Source organism: Meriones unguiculatus, chromosome 3 (assembly GCF_030254825.1).
Source record: "Meriones unguiculatus strain TT.TT164.6M chromosome 3, Bangor_MerUng_6.1, whole genome shotgun sequence".
Classification (NCBI taxonomy): Eukaryota; Metazoa; Chordata; class Mammalia; order Rodentia; family Muridae; genus Meriones; species Meriones unguiculatus.
The window spans coordinates 166,199,239-166,222,778 of NC_083351.1; the positions used below are offsets into that span (position 1 = coordinate 166,199,239).

The following is a 23,540-nucleotide window of genomic DNA, read 5'->3' on the forward strand; positions in this document are numbered from 1 at the left end:
ATCCCCATGCTTGATGTCCCGGGCAGAAAGCTTCCTACTTCAAGCCTGCCTGGGCTGCATGGTAAGGTGCTATAATAAATAAACAAGGGCTGGAGAGATTGCTCAGAGGTTAAGAGCACTGGCTACTCTTCCAGAGATCCTGAGTTCAATTCCCAGCAACCACACGGTGGCTCACAACCAACTATAATGTGATCTGTTGACCTCTCTGGCAAGCAGATGCACATGCGGACAGAGCACACACGTAAAATAAATAAATCTTAAAAAATTAATAAATAAATAAACAAGAAGGTTTATTTCAGTTCACAGTTGAGAACATTTCAGTCCGTGACCAATTGGCCTTGCTGCTTTGAGGCCTGCGGCAGGACAGGAAGTGACGTTGGCAGTGTACGAACAGCTGCTCACCTCGTGTCCAGAGGGGAAATGAGGAAGAGTAGTGTCTCAGTCACCTTCACGTTTCTCTAATATTCCAGCAAAAGCAACTTAATGGAGTAAGAGGTCATTTTGGCTTACTGTCTTACACCCTGTCATGGTGAGGAAGACATGGCATAAGCAGGAAAGGATGGAAGCAGGAGCAGGAGGCTGGCTGAACAGGAAGTGTGGGCAGCTATAGAGTGTCAAGGCCCTCCCTCAGCAACCCATGTCCTCCAGCAAGGCTCTGCCTTCTGGAGGTTCCACAACTTTCCCAATCACTAAGTAGGGACCAAGTGTTCAGACACAAATGAGCCTATGGGGCACATTCCACATTCAAACTACAACAAAGAGGGTCTCTCCAGTCCTTCATGGCCATACCTATACCCACCAGAGACCTCCTCCTTAAAGCTCCTGCCCCCTCCCAGTGTCAACACTGGCAGCCATCAGCAGCATGCTCTTTTTCTTGCCAAACTGTATTCTTTAAATCTTGCTGCTATACTCTTTGCTCCCAGTTCTCAATATACTTCTGTCTAAACACAACGATTGATAATAACCACATTGCTGCCTTGGAATCTCCTGGGTTCCTGATTCTGGCTATAAACCTGGCTAAATACAGCCAGCAGTAACCATGCTGCTCCTGAGCGCTATGCTGGCTTAAAATCACCTCTGCCAAATCAACCAGTCTGTTATTTTATGTTCAGCCTTCTTTTATGTTTCAGCACATGGGCAAAAACAGAGTGCCAGGATGTATTCTAATGGTCTCTAGTCCAATACCCAGTATAGTCACTGTTCCCATCAGAAACCTCATAGCCTGAGTGGATTACCCTTCTCATCAGTGTGACGAACTATGGAAGAAACTCAGTGCAGCTGAGCAGGTGCACTGCATCGTAGTAAGGACGGCAGGGCAGGGAGACCAGCTCTTATTCTCGGTAGTGAGGATCTGAGGGAGCTGCCTCTTGCTAGGCACTTGCCAAGAAGCTGAGAGCGCAGGCCAGAAGTGAGGCTGGGGCCTTAGGGCCCATCCCTTACAACCCACTTCCTCTGTCTAGACGAACAGTCTCTCAGAACAGCACCGAATGCTGGGGCCAAGTGTTCAAGCACGTGAACGCAAAGAGGACATTTCATACTCAAACCATGACACTGGCCTATCAGTATTGTATTGTATTGCATTCGTTGCATTGTCTGTTATAACCAGAAGGAAAGCCAAGGTGAAATTTTTTACTTATATGTACTTAAAAACCCCAAACTCAAAACCAGTAGTATCTGATTTAGAATATCTGGGCTAACAAGGACAGAGACAGAGAGACAGAGACCAGGCACAGAGCAGGTGTATCCCAGCTCACCCCACACCTCTAATCCTCCTGAGGTCCAGTCTCCCCAAGGCTGAGTCGGCTCTTGTGGAGTTGGAGAGTGTGGGATGGCAGCAGAGCACCTCAGCCATTGTCATCCTTCATAGTCCTCCTCTGACCTTGAACTTCACGTTCCCAGAATCAGGCTGCGGCCCCAACCCAGTTCCTCAAGGGTGGCTTGGCTTTCTGCATCTTCATCTACAATTCCTAGTTCACCTAGTCATTCTGTAGATTCCCGGCAGGTGGTTCTAACATGTGGCCTCTGTTTCCCCTTCGTGTTTCAGCCCACAGTCACGGCAGCTCCCTGCCTGGCTATCATGGTCACACCCTGTTTGCTTTGACCACAGTTACCTTTGAGACCAGTCTCTGTATAATTACTTTTTACATTAAAAAAAAATTGTTTTGTTTCTGTGTATATCTCTTAGGGAAGGGGCACCTGTGAGTCAGCCAAAGGATGGTTCTCTCCTTCCACCTTCATGTGGGTTCTAGGGATCAAGCTCAGGTGGCCAGCCGTGCATGGAAGTGTCTTTGTCAGCAGAGCCACCTGGCTGGCCCCCTGTTGTTATTTCATAAATGATCTGGAAGCGAGATTGTCATCAATACTTGCTGCTACCAATTCCCAGATCCTCCATCACCCACCCTCAACTTCTTCCTCCCCCTTTTGCCTTTCCTTTTAGGTAGGTCCAATAGGCTTGGCCCCCTGGCTCTCTTAATGATAGCAAGTAAGCTATATCACAATACTTAATATTTATTGATATTTTACTATAGACCAGCTACATTATATAATTTTGGTCTCTCAAAAATAAGACTAAGGTGAGATGAGTTGAGTCACTGCTCATTTTCTTCAGTTTTTAGATGTGCAGGCTTCACGACACACCTATCCACAGCCCACTAATAACAAAGTCTGACTGAGCACTATGGTCTCGAGGCCACTGGTCTAGTAGCGTTCTGCTGTGGTGGTTTGAATAGGGATGGCCCCGACAGACTCGTGTGTGCAGATGCGTGGCCCATGGGCAGTGGCACTGTTAGGAGGTGTGGCCTTATTGGAGGAAGTGTGTCAGTGTGAGGCAGGCTTTGAGGTCTCCTATGCTCAAGCTAAGTCCAGTGTGACTCACAGTCTCCTGATGCCTTCAGATCAAGATGTAGAACTCTCAGCTCCTTCTCCAGCACCATGTGTGCCTGGATGCTGCCATGCTTCCCACCATGATGGCAATGGACTAAAACTCTGAAACCCTAAGGCAGCACCAACTGTTTTCCTGTATAAGAGTCACCTTGGTCATGGTGTCTCTTCACAGCAATAAAACCCTGACTAAGACATCTGGCATCATGACATTGGCTTTTCAGTTACATTACAGAAGCTATTTTTTTCTTCTGTTCTTTTCCTTTTTCTTTGTTTTTTATTTGTTTGTTTATTTTTGGTTTTGTTTTTTGAGACATGATTTCTCTTAGCTGTCTGAAACTCACTGTAGACCAAGCTGGCCTCAAACTCAGAGATCCGCCCACCTCTGCCTTCTGAGTGCTGGGATTAAAGGCATTACCACCACTGCCCAGCCTCTAATTTATTTGTCATAGAGGAGAAATGGCTAGGTTTTTAGGGTTCAAGGGCAAGTATGAGGGCTTCGGATAAGGTCCATCTATTATCTTCATCTTACTAAGTGGGTGCCTGTATCCCAAAGTGTTTCAAAACTACAGAAATATTTCCCTGTGATCTCATAGTTGCCAGCATGAGATGCCTGAATGATCACCTCACTCTTTTTGCCAAAAATACTGCATAGCAGCCATCCTGTTTCTGGCTCTCTGTGGTCCCTGCCTCCTCCCTGGAGAGCTCATTCAAGTTCAGTCCAAAGGACACCCACGTTTTCTCTTTGGCTCCATCAGATCTTTGCGTTTCCCGACTTCAGTTCTCTGGGCTGTGGTGTAGAGCATTCATTGTCAGTGTGTCAGCCTCTGAGTTCCACACTGTTCTCACCAAGACAGTGAAACCACAGTACTGTCCCCCGAGGGTCTGACGAACAACTTGAAAAGCACCAGAAAACTTTCTACCATGCCTCTTCCCCAAGTCACTTGAAAAATAGGAAGGGATTTCTGCGTTTCCACCTTTCTATAAATCTAGAGGTCCAGGAAGACCAAGGCAACCATGTCCTTAGGTTCAGAAGGCATAAAATGCCAACACCTAGGACTCCTAAACAAAGTTATACTGACTTTGCAGCACTCCCGTGTGATCTGAAGTTAAGTCGAAATAAGAAGTGAAATCAAGTATCGGTCAAGCCAAGGGCACAGTGATTGGGGAACTAAGCAGCGCTCACACTTGTGGCCCCCGGGTCCCCCAGCCAGCTCCCTTCACGGGGGGATTCAGCCGGGAAGCTGCTGATGCCCAACGGGCTCTCTGCTGTGTCCCCACAGGTGCAGTGAACCTGCCGCTCGCCCTCACTCGTGGCACACCACCAAACTTGGGGAGAACCAGCCTGATGCCAGCATGATGCAGATATCTCAGGGCACAATGGGCCCTCCCTGGCACCAAAGCTACCATTCCAGGTGAGTGGCCACGGCTAGCACCCAAGGGTTTCTCTCCTTCAAAGGTCATGTTCTCCCCACCATTAAAAAAAAAAAAAAAAGAAAAAGAGTCTTTTTCTTCATCCCCTTAAACTGCTAACCATGTGGGTGACTCATCCTTACGTCACATCCTGAACTAGATTGGTGAGGGGAGGCTGGAAATAGTTTGATGGTGGCTGGTCACTCAAGTTATTTATGGAACCCATTCCTAGTCAGCTGTTTCTCAATACCTATTATAATCCCATATTTGAAAATCTGACAGACTGCTTTCCCGGGTGCTGCAATGTCCTGTCTGCACTCCTCAAAAATTATACTTACAGCTAAATTGATGAAGTTGCTATATTTAAATGTCCCACTTGGTATTTTTTTTTTTTTCTTCTTCCATCAAAGCAACTCACCTAGCTTGGCCCTGCAGCAGAAAACAAAGGCGGGGGTTTTCCCAGTGACACATGATTTTACGTCGTCCCTTCATTTCCCTGTCCTGCATGTAGTACTGTTTTAGAGAGTACAGGAGCTTACCCCATTTTACAGAACAGTAAGTTGAAGGGTGCAAAATTTAGTTGCTCCTGAGTCTGGCCAGCCGATCGGTATGTGAGGCAGGCCAGGTCTGAGCCAGGTGCCACGGCTTTTGCATGAGGCTGCTAGGTCGCACTTCTGCCTCCTGATCCCTCTGGTGCCCGCTAAGGTTGTTCAAGAACCAACAGAGCCGCCCTAATGTGGCCGCCGAAGGGAAACCCGGCCTTCCACAGCTGAGAGGACCTGGGGAAAGGAAAGGAGATGCAAACCCAGACCCTCAGACATGCTGAGGGAAAACTAAGTCAGGACTCCCCCACATCAGCCGCAGGCACAAGCCAGCGTCCACATGGCCCTGAGGACGCAGGCTTTTCGAGGTATTGTTTCTCGAGCCGTGCAGGGACAGGGCAATGGTAGGGAGGTGGGAAGGCACTGCAACCTATGTAAAAGTGAGGTGCAGGCAGTGGTGTTTGCGTGTGCACGTGTGCTAACGAGAGCCGCTAGGAAGCTTCTGGAAGCACTCTTTCACAGATGGTGAAAGATAGGACTCAGTTGGAGCCCCTAAGGCTCACGATTTGCTCAAAGGCCAATCATAGCCCTCTCAGTGGCAGACATAGGATAAGCCTCCTCTGTCATATCGGAGTAAGCGTCAGGCCACAGGAAGACGTGATTCTGAGCTACTTTCCTCCCTCTAGACACCCCTGGCTTCCCGGTCCCTTAGGTGGACCAGGTGGCACCACCTGAGCCATCTGTTCCGGAGAGCAGCCCCTCCCGCAGTGCACCGCTCCCAGTGAAGATACACAGATCTTGCCTTACAGGGCTGTAAGTGTGCGCACCGAGCAGGAGCGTGAGGTTCCGCCGGTGACCTCGGTTTCCCTGTCTTTCTTCACCTGCTCATGAGCAGGAGCACTCCTTGATCTTGGCTTCCTTTCCTCAAAAATGAAATTAACGACAACCTATGTCAGTGGGTCATCGTGAGCATCATATAGAGGAACGCACGCAACTCCTAGAACACAGTAAGCAACCTGTGCGTGACAGTTGTGATAGTCAGGCTGGGAATTTAGGGGTCCAGTGAAGCCTGCCCGCGAAAGAACTTGGCATAAAGCAGAACACTTATGGGTGCAGGTGTGTCTTAATAGAGTGCCAGTGGGTGGTGGGGTCTTTAGAAGCCCAGCCCCTCGCTTCCTTAGGAAGCCTTAAATCTGAACTCATATATACTGACCCTGTATCAGAAATCAGACTGTTGCAGTCACTGTGCTGAACACCTGCTTGCAGTCACTGTGGGGGGCTCCGCAGGACTCGGGACTGGGGGAGTTGGCATCAAAATCTCTGGGCCACGCTACTCCTCTCCCCTTTGACCTAGTCTCCAGAAGGGGGCTTAGAGGCCAAACTGTGCTTGCACTGTGTCTCCCTGCCCCTTTGATGCAGACCTGTCACTAAAGCCCTGTGTGACCGGGGGTGAAAAGCAAGCTCAGATTACCCAGAATGCTGCAGGGCTAGCGTCCTCTTCCGTCTCAGCCCAGGCCTGCCTCTGCAGCTCTGTCACAGGGTGTCCCCTCCCTCTCAGCCTACTCATGGTCGCATAGTGGCGACTGCAGCTGGACCAGGACTGCTGCTGTGTCCCTAGGCTCACGGCGGCATCTAGGGATCTAGTGTGCCAGGTCAGTGGGCCGGCTTCCTTCTGACGGCTTGAATTCAGTCCCCCAAGCCGGATTTCACCTCTGACTTCAAGGCTCTTTTTCTCCTGAAAACGGGAGGTGCAGGAGGGCCAGAGGCAGTGAGGGCAGTCAGCTTTAACTGTCTCTTAAGCGAGGTTGGATTTGGAACTGCCCCGAAGCCTGACGTTAGCTGCTTTCTGCCATGCCCTTGGCACCGTCTCTCTGCTGTTTTACCAAAGTGTCACTCAGTGGTTCTAAAGCATTCGAAGAGACTGAGGGCTGGAGAGCCGGCTCAGCCATTAAGGCTCACAACCATCAATAGAAGAAGAGACCGTGAGGAGTCACGTGGTGTGCCTGAGAAGAGGCTGAGGTAGCACTGTCAAAACACTCACGTACCAGCACTCACTGAGAGGCCCATTCACCTGGCAAATGCGAGCACCACCCTCCTCCCTGAGTCTCAGATGGTCTTAGTGATGAGCATCCTTCCTAAAGACCTTATAAAAGCCTCACCTCGTGATACCATCGAAATGGAAGTCCGTTAAGTGTTCCTTGGCAGAAAGTTTCTAGAGTATCAAAAAAGTTTAGAAAACTTTGCTTAGTGTGTTTCCCCTCAGGGACAACACATGAACAATAGTTTACGGAAGACCCAGACGTCTGGTGGTAAACAGACTTGTTGAACTTTTAGCCCAGTGTTTTGCAAACAGATTTGATCATTTTTAGGAACTAGGATTCTGTGAGTACACGTCAGGAAATTTATCATATTCTTTCTGTGTGTATGTGTGCTTTTCACAAGGTCTGAGCATTTAAAAATTGCTCTTTAAATTTTTTGAGAACTATTTTACTTTGTAAGTATGAGTGTTTTGCCTGTGTGCACGCATGTGGTGCACATGTGCCTGGTGCCCTCAGGTCTTAAGACATTGCCAGATCCTCTGGAACTGGAGTTGTGGTGGTTGTAAGGTACCAGGTGGGTGGTTGGGGACCAAGCTCGGGTCCTCTGCAAGAGCAACAAGTGCTCTTAACCATCGCTTAAGTACACGAAATAGAGAGGCAGAGAAGAACACTTGTGTCTGCCACAGAGTCAGCAAATGTCTTGTGTGTGCTCTAGTTCTTTAAACACCGTGGACAGAACTGAAGTTGTTTTCGCATAACCAAAGCTAGGCTGTGACGTCAAGTGGCACCAAGTGCTCTGAAGAAAATAAAAGCAGTGTTATAGGATGTAAGGAGAGCCAAGGTGATAGTTATTTTTGGAAGTCTTCTGAAGTAGAGGGAGGGAAGGGGGTGAGCCAGGCAAAGGGTACAAAGACTAAGGTACTGTCCAAGATGGGTGTAGACACCCTGTGTGTTTGAGCCATTGCCAGGAGGGTTGACCGGGCTGGGGTGAGTGAGCAAGGACAGCAGTAGACAGTGCAGTTAAGAGAAGTAGCCAGACTACGGTAAGGGCTCTGTCCCACCGAAGACTCGCTCCTTGATAGCAGGGCTGCCTGTGTTAGCATTGAAACTGTGGCAGGTTGGAGGATTTCATCCCTCATTGTTCCTCATCCCACCTCCATGAATGCATCTTAGAAGCAGGAACGTCAGAGCTAACAGAAATGAGGGGAAAGACTTACTTCCAGAGGCCAGCATCAGGGCCCATTTTCCTGTCCTTCACAAAGCAGGATGCTTCGCTCAATAAGTCGACTTTCTCTGAGGAGAAAAATTAGAGTGTATTGAGGCAAAATGCTGAGCATGTGTCCTTCTTGCCGACAAACGGGTGTTTTGTTGGCCCATCACTAGTTTTAACTCTGAACGTTGTCCTTTGAGTCTCTTCATAGATTCACTGGAGACATTCTAGCATAAAACATTATACACTTGGCCACTGTGACATTTACTTATATGAGATTTAGGAATATAACACACAATTTTAAATGCACTTGAAATGAAATGAAATGAAAAACTTAGGTAAGAACTCCTAATTTTCCTTTCTTGGAAGAATCACAGTGTTTAACATAAGGACATTGCTGGTTCATTTTTATTTATTCCAGTATGGCTTCTCCACAGGTATATAGTTTCGATTCTTTTCTTTTCTTTCTTTCGGTTTTTTGAGATAGGGTTTCTTTGTGTAGCCCTGGATATCCTGGAACTCACTGTGTAGACCAGCTTGCCCTCAAACTCAGAGATTCGCCTGCCTCTGCCTCCAAGTGTTAGGATTAAAGGCTTGTACCACCACTGGCTGTGAGTCTGTCTGTCTCTTTCTTTTTTCTTTTTGGTGCCGTTCATATGCTAGGCAAGGCTACCACCAAACTATACTCCTAGCCCAAGTATATTTCATAATAGATCATTTGAGATATATAGTTGTTTTGTCTGCATATGTGTCTTTGACCATGTGAGTGGCGAGAATCAAGCCCGGTCCTTTGGAGGAACAGCTGGTGCTGAAGCTGCCGAGCCATCTCTCCAGCCCCTGTAGTACGTTATTAGAGTGGTTTTAAGCTCTTAGCAAAATTGAGAATGAAGCTACAAAGATTTCCCAAATCCCCCCTCCCCCCAACACACACATACATGTTAAATTTTACGATTGATTATCTAACAAAAACATTTTTTTTTTTTTTTGAAGCATCTTCCTAGGGCTTGAAGGGCCAGTATTGAGACTCTTTCCTTCTTCCCTAACAGGGAAGAGCTTAGAAATACAAAGGTCTTGCTCTCCTGAATGCAGGCTGAGGACAGCTTTGGTGAAGGAATTCAGCCTCGGGGACCTCCTGTGGCTGACTTCCTCTCTGGCTTCCCTCTCTCCCTTTTTTTCTCCCTCTCTCCACTCACCAGCCTTTTCTGGCTCTAAATGACCCCCCCCCCCCCGTATTTCTCCATTCAGCTTGGTGTTTAGCTTCTCCCCACAAACAAATTATCCCTACTAGTGTTGAGACTCCAGGAAGGTTGCCAGAGTCTAGCTCTTGACTCCTTAAAAAGGAAAGATATTAACTAAAATCATACGCGTGTGCTCCCCAAGTCCCCCAGCCTTTTACGTGCCTATTCGCTTACTAAGCGTTTCTCGTTTTCCACCCCCCCCACCCCCCAGTATGTACAATAGAGAATTTTCTCCTCTGTCACTCTCCCTTCTCCTCTTCAGTTCTGCCCCCACCTCCCGCATCTCTTGGCATGTTCAAAATGTCAATTACAGCCCATCAAGTTATGCTGCCTGTGCCCAAGGCCGCCCCTTTCTTCTGGTAAGCCTGGGTGATTAATTAGAGGCACATTGGGCAGTTAATCCTAGTGACAACACAGGCAAGCGGAACAAGCCCCGAATAAGGCCCTCTTTACCCGCCCTTCCGAAAATGGACCGTCTTGCATAAGAGTGATTTTATAAGCTGAGCCCTGGTGCCCGTGAGCCCACTAAGCAACTCCTCAGCCGACTGACTGTTTTGTCTCTCCTCCTCCCAGCTCTTCCACAAGCGACCTCTCCAACTACGAGCATGCTTATCTGAGGCGGAGCCCTGACCAGTGCAGCTCGCAGGGGAGCATGGAAAGCCTGGAGCCTAGCGGCGGATACCCACACTGCCACCTCCTCTCCCCGGCCAAGTCCACGAGCAGCATCGACCAGCTCGGCCACCTCCACAACAAAAGAGACTCTGCCTACAGCTCCTTCTCCACCAGTTCCAGCATCCTCGAGTACCCGCCCCCTGCCGGCTCCGGCAGAGAACGGTCAGGCTCCGTGGACATGATCTCCGCCAGAGGAGGCCTCCTGGAAGGGATGAGGCAGGCAGACATTCGCTATGTCAAGACAGTCTACGATACCCGGAGGGGAGTGTCCTCAGAGTATGAGGTGAACCCTTCAGCCTTGCTCCTTCCAGGCAGGGATGCCCACATGCCCGCAGATAGTCAGGGCTGTGCTAAATGGCATAGCGTTCCTCGGGGCAAGGGAGCGCCACCCTCAACTTGGGGCCAGCAGTGCTCCGGTTCCCTGGAGACCTCCACTGACAACCTGCCCCATAAAGTGGGCGCACCCATGCCCCCCACTCGGAGTGACAGTTATGCTGCCTTCCGGCACCGTGAGCGCCCCAGCTCCTGGTCCAGCCTTGATCAGAAAAGGCTGTGCCGGCCTCAGACGAGCTCTTCCGGCTCCCTGAAAGCCCCGTTCATCGAGGAACAGCTGCATACCGTCCCAGAGAGGAGTCCAGAGAACAGCCCCCCAGTGAAGCCCAAGCATCCGTACACTCAGAAGACGCAGCCGGGCCAACCTCTCCTGGCCACTGGCATCTATCCAGTGCCGTCTCCGGAGCCTCACTTTGCCCAGGTGCCCCAGCCCTCCGTGGGTAGCAATGGTACAGTCTACCCCGCCCTGGTCAAAGAGAGCAGCTACACAGCTGCCCAGGAAGCTTGCAACAAGATGGCTGCCTTAGATGAGAACGGGAATCGAAAGGAAGCCAGCAGGCCTGGGTTTGCCTTCTGCCAGCCCCTAGAACACGGCTCAGTGACCCCGGTGGAGAGAAAGTCAGAACCCACGGCCAAATATGTCTCCTACAAGGTCCATTTTTCCTCAGTGCCTGAAAATGAAGATTCCTCCCTGAAGAAACATGCCACGCCTCCCCAGGGCAACAGCCCATATCCCAGCGAGAGAAAGAACACCCACGGCAGCAGGGCGTGTTCGAACCCCCACGGCCTCTCATCCCCTCAGGCCCAGGCCTTAAACGTGAGCGATGACAGGAGGCCTTCCAGGCCCCCTCCGCCTTGGGAGGGCGACTTCCAGGAAGATCACAACGCCAACCTCAGACAGAAACTCGAGAGGGATGGCCAAGGCCAGAGCCTGTCAGGCAACTTCGGCAGGACCAAGTCGGCCTTCTCCTCTCTCCAGAATATCCCGGAGAGTCTAAAAAGACAAAATAGCGCGGAGCTAGGAGGAGAAGCCCAGGAGGTGTACCCGGGGGGCAGGCCCACCTGTGCCCTCAACACCACGGTGGAGGACCCCGGGAGGAAAGCGGGGCCTGACAGCAGGGCCTACCTGGACAGGGCTCTTTCCTATCCAAGGCCCGAGGGGACAGCGAAGGTCGCAGAATCCTTGCACCCTGCAGACACGAGATATGAAGAGCCAACAGACCCGCCGCTGCACCACACACCCGGTGCTGGCCAGAGGAGACTCAGCACCAGCAGCGCCTCGGCCCTGCAGTACAGGAAGCCCCAGTGCTCCGTGCTGGAGAAGGTTTCCAAGATAGAAGAGCGAGAGCAAGGGCGCCACCGACTCCCGAGTGTGGGCAGCTCCACTTATGGCCTTAACTATCGGCCCGGTAGGACGGGCCCAACCCCCAGTACTCCCGGTAGTGACTTCGAGGATACAAAAGCCAGCAGCACCCGTGTCTCGGACTCCACTGAGCCCCTGCGCAACGGGGAGCAGAACCCCAAACCCGGGGAGTCTAAGCACGAAGAGGCTCCGCGGCAGCAGGGCGGCCCGCAGCCGAGGAGGGCTGCTGCGGATGGCCGCGGGCCCCCCGCCCGAGGCAGCGAGCCCCCGAGGCCCGACGGCCGCCTGCTCCGCAGCCAGAGCACCTTCCAGCTCTACTGCGGCGACGAGGCGGAGAGAGAATCGTCGTGGTCCGAGGACAGGCCCGGCACCCCGGAGTCGCCCCTGCTGGACGCGCCCTTCAGCCGCGCCTACAGGAACAGCATCAAGGATGCGCAGTCCCGCGTCCTGGGGGCCACCTCGTTTCGCCGCCGAGACCTGGAGCCGGCCACCCCGGCCACCTCGAGGCCCTGGCGCCCGCGACCCGCCTCTGCGCACGTGGGCATGCGGAGCCCCGAGGCCACGGCGCCCACGGCCTCCCCGCACACCCCCCGGGAGCGACACAGCGTGACCCCGGCCGCACCCCAGGCCGCCCGCCGGGGTGGCGCCCGCCGGCGCCTCACGCCCGAGCAGAAAAAGCGCTCGTACTCGGAGCCCGAGAAGATGAACGAGGTGGGGGTCTCAGAGGAGGCCGAGGCCGCGCCCCGCGGGCCCCCGAGGCCGGCGCCGCTGCGCTTCTCGGAGAGCACCGTGGCCGACCGGCGCCGCATCTTCGAGCGCGACGGCAAAGCCTGCTCCACGCTCAGCCTGTCGGGCCCCGAGCTCAAGCAGTTCCAGCAGAGCGCCCTGGCCGACTACATCCAGCGCAAGACCGGCAAGCGGCCGGCCTCCGCCGCCTGCCCCCTGGAGCCCGGGCCGCCGGAACGCGGCGCGCGCGGCCCCAGCCTGGCCTCCGCCTCCAGCCTGAGCTCGCTGCTGCGGGAGCCCGAGGCGCCGCCCCGCTGGGAGCACCCCCACCCGTCCGCCGCGGAGGCCCTGCAGGCGCCCCGAGATCGCAGCAGCTCCTTCGCCAACGGACGCCTAGCTGGCGAGCGACGACGCTGGGACCCTCAGCCCCCCAGGCAGCCGCCCAGCGGGCCCACCTGTGCACCGAGGGGCGCCCAGAGAACGGACAGGAACCCCGACGGGCCGCCCCCCTGGGGCATGGCGGCCGGGAAGGCGGGGAAGTCCAAGTCGGCCGAGGATCTGCTGGAGCGCTCCGATACCCTGGCGGTCCCCGTACACGTGCGGTCCAGGTCGTCTCCCACCTCAGACAAGAAAGGCCAGGTAGGTGCAGCCAAGCCAGCTGGCCTAGGACTGGCCCTCCTAACCTCTGTCCTTGGTTTAGCTTCTTTCTTTTCTTTTCAGTATAGGAAAGTTATATTGTTTGTTGCTTTTCTGTGGCCTTCCCGCTCAACCTTACCTGGTTTCCGTGCAAAGATAACAGTTGTCTTATGGTTGTCTGCAGTACTGGCAGTTGAACACGGGGTTCCGCGCGTGCCAAGCACGCTGTAACCACAGAGCTGCCCCCAGCCAGCCCCTTCTCCTTTCTCTTTTGATATAGGATCTCACTACATTGACTAGGCTGGCCTCGAACTTTCCAGTCCTTCGTTCTCAGAAGCCCAAGTATTTGAAATAAACCTTGGCCACCAGGTCTGGCTGTTGACATAGTATGGTGTGCGTGCGTGCGTGCGTGCGTGCGTGCGTGCGTGCATGTGTAAGATTTTAGGAGTTATCTCATCTCCCAGTACGTTGAAACACGTGTGCATGTGTCTCACACACCCTTTCTGTCTAGGAATATTCTCTCCCCAGTGTAACTCCCACCAAAGGCTGCAGTACTGCTTTCTTGCTGATGATCACTTAAAATCCTTAGATACAAGTTTTTTTTTCAGCTAATTTGCCCAGCAGTAGTTTACTATGTAGAACTCCAAGCAATTTCTTCTTCTCTTCCAATATTGTAAAGATGATGTGATTTTTATGGAAAAGTGGGTGGTGTGGGGCAGAGTGCTGGCTTTGAATCCCAGCACTTCAGGAGGCAGACCCATCTCTGAGTTCAAGGCCAGCCTGGTCTATATAATGAGTTCCAGCATAGCCGGGGCTATGCAGAAAGATCCTGTCTTAAAAGATAGAAAAGCATAGACAAAAAACAAATCTTCTGTTAGATGTCATTATTCTGTCCTGGGGAGTTGGTTGGATGAGAAATTGTTTGCTTTGCCCCCTAAAAATTTCATAAGCCGATCACTTGGGAAATAGAGTTCAAGTGGGCTCTTTGTTTTGTTTTGGAGAAGTGGTGAGGTTTCATAAAATACCAATTAAATACTTTGTGTTGTTTGAGAAACTTTTTAGAAAGGTAACTGAACACAAAAAGGCATTCAGATGCTCTTTTATCGAGGACCAAAACTGCCACTCTTAGTTGTTATTTAATCGGGGACTGTGAAGCCAGGGGGAAACAGTCAGGACATATTTAGGTCTGCACCAACACTCTGAGACATTCTTGAGCTGGCTTCTGCAGCCAGCAGCTAGTCCCTGCCTGACCAAAGCCCGTAGGTTAACTGCAGCATGCTCTTCATCTCCTACCTTATTTGTGGTTAAAACAAGGGGCCTCAGGGTGGAATAGCTTGGCAGTGGAAATCCATCGTGTGCAGGAAGGGGTGGAGTATGACAAAATCTGTTCCTACTTGGGTTATGGAGTCAAGGTGAATTGTGTTTTTCAGAACTATAAATTTAGATTTTTAGTTTTTAGAATCCTAAGTTTAGAGAACTTTCCTGTTATCTGGTTTTATGTTTTGTTTTGTTTTTTAGAGATTCAGTTAATAAAAAATTTTTTCCTCTAGCTTCAGTGAACTAAAACAAGGTACCTTAAGTAACTTTGTACAGACTGAGTTAAAAACCAAATTTTGCAGAGTTCATTTCTGGCACTGTGCACTTGAACTCTCTGTGAGCATCCTTCTCAAAAATCTGCCAGGTGCTTTCCCCAAAACAAGTCCTCATGGAAATCAATTCCCCTGTGTATAATGCTTGATAATTTAGAGGCCTGAAATAACTGTAATAGGCCATCACATTGAGCTACAGATAGCCTGAGAGCTACTCTAAAACTTGACAAGATGGGGCTTCTCCCTCACTATCTTGACATTCTCCCTGAAAAATGCAGCACCCATTTTTCTCCCCTTGTAGTCATCTTTGTTTGAAGAGTACAGTTGCAGAGCAGATGAATGTTAGGGACGGGAGCCTCAGTGCTCATTAGACTCCGTTTGTTTTCACTGATGTTCAGTGATGCTCGACAAACCTGAGCATCTTTAAGTGCTGGCTCCTCTGCAAAGCTGCAGAAAGCACCCAGACATCTCTGCCGCTGAGACAGAATCTCACAGGTCTTCATTCATAGGTTAGAATGTAGCAGAGCCTGGGGCCTGGAGAGGTGGCTTGGTGGTTAAGAGCACCTGCGGCTCTCACTGAGGATGGAGCTTCTGGTCCCAGCACCCACATGGCAGCTCACAACCATCTGTAACCCCAGTTCCATGGTATCCGGTATCCAACACCTTCTAGCATGTGCAGACACCAGGGACACTCATGTGGTACACAGATACATGCAGACAAAACACACACAAAATTAAGATAAACCTATAGAAGAGCCTATTTTTAAATAAACATCGATATCTTCATTCTGAGGTAGAGGCTTCTCTGATTGTCTGGACTGTATTCTCCGGGCCTTTTGCAGTTACTGTGAGGTGGTATGACACTTGGTATGTTGCTGAGGAAATTAGTGACCCAAACTGTGATGCTGGATGGGGGCTGGAGTCTGCGGGTACAGCCGGTGAGCCGTTTGTAGCGCCGGACAGTAAGCTGCCATTCGAGCTGAAGCGTAACTACCAGACTTCCAGCGAACTGTGAACTTACAGACACCCAACACTAACCAAGTTTTTTTTACTGTGTGCCAATCCTTAAAACTGAGTAGTAGAGAAAGGCGCTTGAGACCTGCCTGCCTGCTGCAGCCTTACGTCACCAGACCATGCTGTTTCCTTGAGTAAACAGGGGCTGGCATGGGTGGAAAGTGACAAGAGCTAAACGTCTTCTGTCTGAAAATATCAGGTGGCAAAGTCAGTCACGTCCTTTTAGTGTTTATCAGTTATTGCTTACGTTTAAATAGTTAGGGTGTTCTTATGCCTTTTTTCATGTGAATCCTTAATTCATTTTAGTAGATCCTGGAAACTAATACCCTGAAGTAGACAACTGTTGGCAGTCTTCATATTTTGTTGGTCAAAGAGCTACCACAGTTGGAAAGGGCGTCGGGATTGGGATCTTGTAGACATCAGGTTATAGTGTCAGGTACGCCGAGAGCTAGGGTTTGAATCAGGTTGTTTGTTCTTTTGGTTGAGCGCACAGAGATGTGCCTACTCCTTTAAGTCAGTTTTGAAGCAACAATCAGCAACAAGTTCGTTTATGTCTAAGCCTGGTATTTCTCCTCCCTCCACTGCTCTTTCCTACGTTGTTCGTTTATAGAAAGTCAAGTATCCTTTGACAGTGAAAACACACAAGAGGAATATCCTCCTTGGGTTTCCACATCTTCCTTCCATCCAAATGACATTGAGGACATGTATGGCTCAGTGGTAAAGGGCTTGCCCGGCATGTACAAGGCTCAGTGCTTTGGGGGTGAGGGGTGGGGCTGGAAATGAGGAGGGTAGGGTATCTTGATTAATAGGTAATTTGATAAGTCCTCTCAATACATGATTTCTGGGTTTAACTCCCACGCCCATTTAAATGCACAGTCACATAAATATCATTTCCAGGGCCAAATCAGGTGAATGCACAAGGTTAGCTTCCTTCATATACTGAAGTATAAAGGGTGTAATTGAATGTGCAGACATATTTGAAGTTTACTGTGCCAGGAGCTCAGATGGGCCCTAGGCTGTTGCAGTTAACTATTGGCAAAAACTGGCCCATTCATGTCAACAGGGAAGGGCCCTTGGGGCAAGCCTTAAAGTACTGTAGGGGAAACAGGAGCTTCCATCCTAGTCGGTGCACAGACTTCATCTTCAGGTGTGCAAAACATGGCATCTACCAGCTGCATTTAACCGACTGAAATCCCACAGAAAGATCTCGGGCTTTGAAAAGATCCTGTTTGAATCCTAGTTCCTCTGTTTACGTAACTGCAGGCAATGTTTCTGAACTGCAGTCACATACTTGATCATGTGTGCACCCTTGTATTTCGGCATGCATATACTCATGCAAGTTTCAGTGGACATGTCAAATAGGTAATGTTCCATGCAAGATATTTACCAAAGCATCTGACACACAGTAACATACCTTTTTTGTTTTGCTTGAGACAGTGTTTCTCTGTGTAGCCTCAGGTGTCCTGAACTCACTTGGTAGACCAAGCTGGCCTGAAACTCACAAAGATCCACCTCCTCTGCTTCTCTGAGTGCCGGGATTAAAGGTGTGCACCACCACACCCAACTTTTTTTTTTTTTTTAACAGTAATATATCTAATAAGGGAGAGGCGGAACAATTAACATCTGGGCATTTGCTGCTTCTGCCTGTAATCACCTTTGATTTTTTTGGGGAGCAGCAGTAGAGGGAAGAGACAGTACTGAGAATTGAACGTAGGCCTCATACACGCTAGGCAAGCATTCTACCATCTCCATCCAACCTTTGACTGTTTTGTTTACAGGTGTATGTGTTTGCAGGACTGTGTGTGTGTGTGTGTGTGTGTGTGTGTGTGTGTGTGTGTGTGGTGGTGGTGGTGGTGGTGGTGATGGTGAGACAGGGGCTCTCAGTTGATTCCACCAAGCAGTTGGTCCACTTGTCACCTCCCTAGCCATCAATATTTGAGTCCTCATTGCTTATTAGTTCCACCCAGATAGAAACATGAAAAAGGAAGTGAAAAGCAATTATCCCATTAGAAATCGTGCATAGTGACTAAGTTACTAAAGTCTGGTTCAGATAGTTGAATTTTCATTTCTCATCTGTGTGCTATTACTGTGACTAATGGAGAACCGATTACATTGTCAGCCATGGCAACAGCGCCCTCTTCATCATGACCACGGCAGCATTGTGGTATTAACCCTTTCAGGGTACCAGTATCTACCCAGAAAAACTCTGGGTAGGGAAAGCTGCCCTGTAACGTCTCCAGAGTTACTGACACCACATAAGGGTGAGGACTTGGGAGAGTTTACTGTAGCCTGCTAACAAACTAGATTCCTGTTCAGAACACTTGAAAGTTTGCAGAATTACAATGTTTCCTGTTGTGTTTCGTTTTCCGTTGTCTCCTGTTGCCATTTGAAGAGTTTGACCCCTTGAATTCATGTCTTTATCAGCATACTTAAGTATTGTTGCGATTGTGAACTCCAAAATCATCTTTATCAGACTTCTCTTACTTGACAGACATTCTTGTGAGGTGAGGGGACCTACCAGCAAAAATAATGGAAGTTGTGATGTTGACTCCCACTTCTGAGCTGGGGCCTAGCTCCTCACCAGTGCAGTGGTGTTAGCTGTACTTCCTGGGGCTTTGCGGACTAAATGGGAAAGTCTGTAAGAGTGTTGCCGTAGTGCCTGGGCATTACAGGTCTGCAGTGGAGAGCTGTTCTCCCTCCCTGCACCCTACTTAAAAATGTACACCCCTCCATAACATTGCCCTTTTCTTGTGCTTCAAGGATGTGCCCCTGAGGGAACACGGTGGCTTTGGCTTTGTGAAGGATCCATGCTGTCTGCCTGGCCCTGGATCTAGGTATGTGCTTGTATATGGCAACAGAGAAAAGCAAGTGTTGGCACGGGTGAGAAGGCAGAACCCTGTGCACTGTGGGAATGGAAATTGGTGGCAGCATAGATAACAGCATGGAGGTCCCTGAAAGCAGTGAAAACTGAGCTAGGATATGACCCGGCAGTAGCACTCCTGCCTGTGCATCCCGAAGGACTGAAAGCAGAGTCTGAAAAAGGCTTTCATGCGAATGCTCGCACAGTGCTGTCCGCTGTTGACAGTAGTCAGAAACAGTCGAGGACTCAAGTCTCCATCAGGAATGACTACCTAAACAGAACATGGTGAACACAGTGGAATATTCTTCAGCCTTAAAAAGAGAAGAAGTCCCATCAAATATGAACCTTGAAGGTATTAGCTAAATGAAATGTGTATATATATATATATATATATATATATATATATATATATATGGTATCTGAATTGGTCATGAAAACATCAAATTCTACTTGGCTCCTAGAGCATGCTAGGTATTATTGTTTGTTTGGTTGGTTTTATTTGTCTGTTTTGAGGAAGATTCTAACCCTGTAGTCTGGGAATTTGCTGGCTAGACCAAGATTGCTTAGAAGTTTGAATTCTGCCTCAGCCTTCATAGCACTGGGATTGTGGGTGTGCACATGCCACGTCCAGCTAAGATGCTAAGTATAAAATGGGGTACTTTCTGCCAGGTGCTAGGGGCACCAAAATGCATGACATCGAAGTGAAAAGCATTCCCAGGGGCTTGCCTGTGAATCCAGCACAGATGGAAAGGGCCCCTCGTGGAGAAACTGACTCAGTGAAGGAGGCTGTGATGGGGAGGGAGGCCACATCCAAGAGGGAGAAGCTCCGAGACAAGCCCTGTACTCCACCAACTCTGTGTACTCCTCTTAGAGAACAGGGGATGCTTATCATCAAACCCTTGGACTCAGCCACATAGATACTCCCAGGCAGACCTCTCCCCTGGGGTGATTCAGGGAGACAGTTCTCCCCAGAGCCTGGAGCCATTCCCCAAAGGAGTCCAAAAAGAAATGGAACTAAAGAAATGAGTTGCTTGTTTTTCTTCATGTCCTCAGAAGCCATCTTACATGTGTGTCATGGCAGGAGATGGGGGTGGGCCTGTGAGGGAGGGTTAGTAAAAGGAAGGCAGATGGACTGGGGAGTGGGGAGTGGGGCTGTCCTCCTGGTGCTTTTGTTTAACGTGGTTTTGGAAGAGTTATCCCCTTCTCTAAGATGAGGTCCCTCATCTGTGTCTCTGATGCTTAATGTCTGCCCTGACCCTCATACCTGTTCCCTGTTGCAGGTCTCTCAGTTGCTCAGACAGAGGCCAAAAAGAGCTGGCATCGCCCCTACACCATCCTGCCCCTTGCTGGAATAGCTCAGGCTGCAAAGGCAACGTGGGTTCCTCAGCGCCTGTGGAATGTTCCGGAGCCCCAGACCATCCGAAGCAACCTAGAGCACCTTTCCCTAGGCCACTTCTGGTGGGAATGCCAGGCCACTTCCCAGATGCCAGAGCATTCTCCGTGGCCCCCCTCAGCCCCCCTCTGCTGTCACCTGCCCCCTCCAGTTACCATTCACAGCTTGCCATCGATGAGCAGACTGAGAGGAGTGGTCAGACGCGACAGCCTCTCCCATCCCCCTCCTCTGCGGTGACCTACAGAAACAACAGCCACAGCCTGAGCCGGCCTCCCAGCCCGAGATGCCACGAGGTCAGCAGCCCAGAACACGGGCTGGAAGAGGGAATGTGGAAGAGGGCATCCCTGCCCCAGCGACCCCCTCCACCCTGGGCGAAGTGGACCCACGCAGTCAGAGAGGACGGCCTTCCGGAGGATGCCTCGTTGCCCGAGCTTGCCAACGCGAAGCACTACAAACACCAGATGAGTCTTCAGAGTTCATGCAGCACTTCCGACCCAGACACTCCAGGAAGGATCTCCCTCCGAATATCCGAGTCAGCCCTGCAGACCTCCCCGCCGCCCCGGGGCGACTTCGATGATGACGTCTTCGTGAAGGACCTGCGCCCCAAGCTTACCTCCAGCCCCTCGTTTGACACTCTGCCCCCACCTCCACCACCGAGCCAGGAAACCCTAGCGAATGGCTCAGATGACTTTCCTCCACCTCCTCCCCCAGCCACGTGTGAGGCGTCGCCGGACAGTGAAGCTGACGAGGAGCCAGGCAGCAGGTGCGTGAGCAGCCGCAGCCAGGCAAGCCTTGGGCTGAGGGGAAGTGATCATCCTTCACTCCCAGGTGTTCATGGCCAGGGGCCCAGGGCATCGCTCTGCTGCTCCCGGGAGAGCCTGAGGATGGAGATTATTTATACAGGCTCAACTCATGGAGCTATTCATTTGTTTGCCTTGAAGGGATAGCATTTACTGTGTATAGAGAAGTGAGATTTTGTTTTTTGTTTTGTTTTGTTTTTTGTTTTGTTTTTTTTTTTTTCAAGACAGGGTTTCCCTGTGCAGCCTTGGCTGTCCTGGACTCACTTTGAGGACCAGGCTGACCTCAGACTTACAGAGATCTGCTGCCTCCGCCTCCCCTAGTGCTGGGATCACAGGCGCATGCCACCACACCCAGCTTGAGAGGTGAAAATTTAAAGAGCCAAGACCCAGCTCCTCTTAAGTAACTGAAAGGGTCTCCTTATACTGATCCCCAAGTCTGGTTTCCCCACCTAGTCAGAGGCTGTTCTGGACACACGTGCAGCCTCGAGGCAGCCTCTCAAAGGAGAGGCCGAGTGCCGAGGGTAACCAGCTCTCCGTGTCCACAGAGGTACAGGACAGAGCTAACAGCCGGTGACGTTAAGCCAGGCTAATGAGGAATAAGCCTTTTCCAGCACAGTCTTTGCTCACAGAGATTACTCTTTGGGGTCCAGTAAGATGGCTCAGTTGTTAAGGCAGCTTGCCATTAAGTCTGACGACCTGAGTTCAACCCCAGAACCCACATGGTAGAAAGAGAGAACCTCTCCTCTGACTTTCACACATATACTATATGGCACAACGCTCCCCCAAATAAATAAATGTTAAAAAAAAAATGATAAAACAGGGCCAGACGAAAGGCGAGGAGGACCTCCCCAATCTGTGGACTTGGAAAGGGACAGGGAGGAGCTGAGGGAGGGAATAAAGGAGCGGGATACAGCTGGGATACAGAGTTAATAAAATGTAACTAATAATAATAATAATAATAATAATAATAATAATAATAATAATAATAATAAAACTGTATGGGGCCGGGCATGCTGGTGCATGCCTTTAATCCCAGCACTCAGGAGGCAGAGGCCAGGGCTCTCTGAGTTCCAGGACAGCCAGGGCTATGTAGAGACCCCCATCTCAAAACCAAACACCACCTCTGTGGGGTGGCATCTTCTGGACGCTACAAGACTCACTCACCGCCACCACTCTGTCCACGAAAACCTCCCAGAAAGCTCTCGGGCCCAGTAGCAGCGCCTGTCCCAACAATTCCCAGTGGTGTACCTGTCTAAGGACCAGCCCTGGGCTCAGGGCAAGGTCCATTAGTGCCCTGTGGTTTAGGGAGAGTACCGCAGATGGGTCCCCTCACGCCTGATGAGAATGCCTGCCTCACGGTTCCTGTGCCCTCCTCTTCAGCCTCACTGTCTCTTCCCTTAGCCATCTGTCTTTCTTCCCATAGCAGTTCCTGCAGACTTCCCAGGGTGACGGCCACCAGCGAAAGGCACACGCCTGGTGCAGCCACACCACCGCAGACTCCGCCCAAAGGTTCAGAGGCCGAGTCCAGCATGCCCTGCCGCGAGAATGCTCAACCTCAGCTCGCCAGTCCCCCTGGCAAGCAGCCCTCTCCCAGCCAGACCCGAAACCTCGCCCACGAACCCATCAGCAGAACCCAGGACACAGGAGAGAAAATCCACGCTGAGCCCCAGAAGACGTCGGAAGACATCCGAACAGAGGCTCTTGCCAAGGAAATTGTCCACCAAGACAAATCTCTGGCAGACATTTTGGACCCTGACTCCAGAATGAAGACGACGATGGATCTGATGGAGGGTTTGTTCCCCAGAGATGCTAACGTGCTGAAGGAAAGCAGCTCCAAGAGGAAAGCCTTAGAAGTGACCACCAGACACCCTGGATGTGAAGCCAAGACGTAAGTCCCCGGTGGTGCCCCCCAAAATGCCTTATAGTCAAGCTCATGTCTGTGGGATGGTTTTGGAATACTTACGTGTTCCCCCCACCACAGATCACTGACCAGGAATGGCATTGCATCCCAGCCTCAGGGCAGTGACTCTGAGGAGCAGGACATGAGACAGATGCCCAACTGCAAAAATGAGAGCCGTGGGAGTCGTTGTCACTAACACCTTGTTAGACATGGAAACACACACATGACACGCGCCTTGAATCTCCGTGTTACTGCACCTCATCTTCACCAGCACCCCTGACAGAACTTCCAGCTAACCCCAAAACACAGGAATATTAATTAGTGCCTCGATCCACCAAGGCCCTAGAATGTATGAATGGAGGCTGTAGGGTTTGAACCCTGACTTCCCACTCTCATAGTAATCATACAGTGTCTCAGAGTCAGCAAGCACGTGATTGCCTATCCTGTTGTGGTCACACTTCAGGGACCTTCCCTAGGCATAGTGCAGAGAAGGGGGCAAGGAGAAGATGCGAGCATGTCTGAGGCCTCTACAGGAACAAAGTGGACTGGGCTTTATGAAAGGGAGAGGACCTTTACCTCTAGGACACCCACTGTGGGGCATCAAGCTGAACATTTGCACACATCCGGAAATTAAAGTCTCAGTGGCGACTGCTGTCCTGGATGTGTGGGGCCCCTTACGGCCTGCTTGGGAGGGTCCCCAGCCCTCTGCTGGTCTCAGACCACTGGTCTAGTGTCCAGTCACCCCAGGAGAAGTCTTGTTTCCTACTCTGTGGGCTCCTTCAGTAACATATTCGGAGGTTTTCCTACACACTTGGTTTTGTTAAAGCATTGTCAGGAGAAAGATTCAGAGTGGGTTCTATTTCCTTGTTAATTCTCAGTGAAAAGTAGGCTTATTGACAGACTGGGACTCAGCAGTACCTAGCTTCCAGACA

General features: G+C 50.6%; 1 protein-coding gene across 5 annotated transcripts in view; it reads left to right on the top strand.

Moving 5' to 3' along the window:
* Positions 1–23,540, top strand: part of Shroom3 (shroom family member 3) — a 276,701-nt gene that overhangs the window by 242,517 nt on the left and 10,644 nt on the right. For 4 of the 5 annotated variants that reach the window (XM_060380954.1, XM_060380956.1, XM_060380958.1 and 1 more), the window contains 5 exons: positions 4,164–4,295; positions 9,896–13,055; positions 18,416–18,489; positions 19,796–20,671; positions 22,132–22,596. In XM_060380954.1, coding sequence (XP_060236937.1) covers positions 4,164–4,295; positions 9,896–13,055; positions 18,416–18,489; positions 19,796–20,671; positions 22,132–22,596 — 4,707 coding nt within the window. The remainder of the gene's footprint in view (positions 1–4,163; positions 4,296–9,895; positions 13,056–18,415; positions 18,490–19,795; positions 20,672–22,131; positions 22,597–23,540) is intronic. The other variant, XM_060380955.1, reaches the window with a different exon arrangement.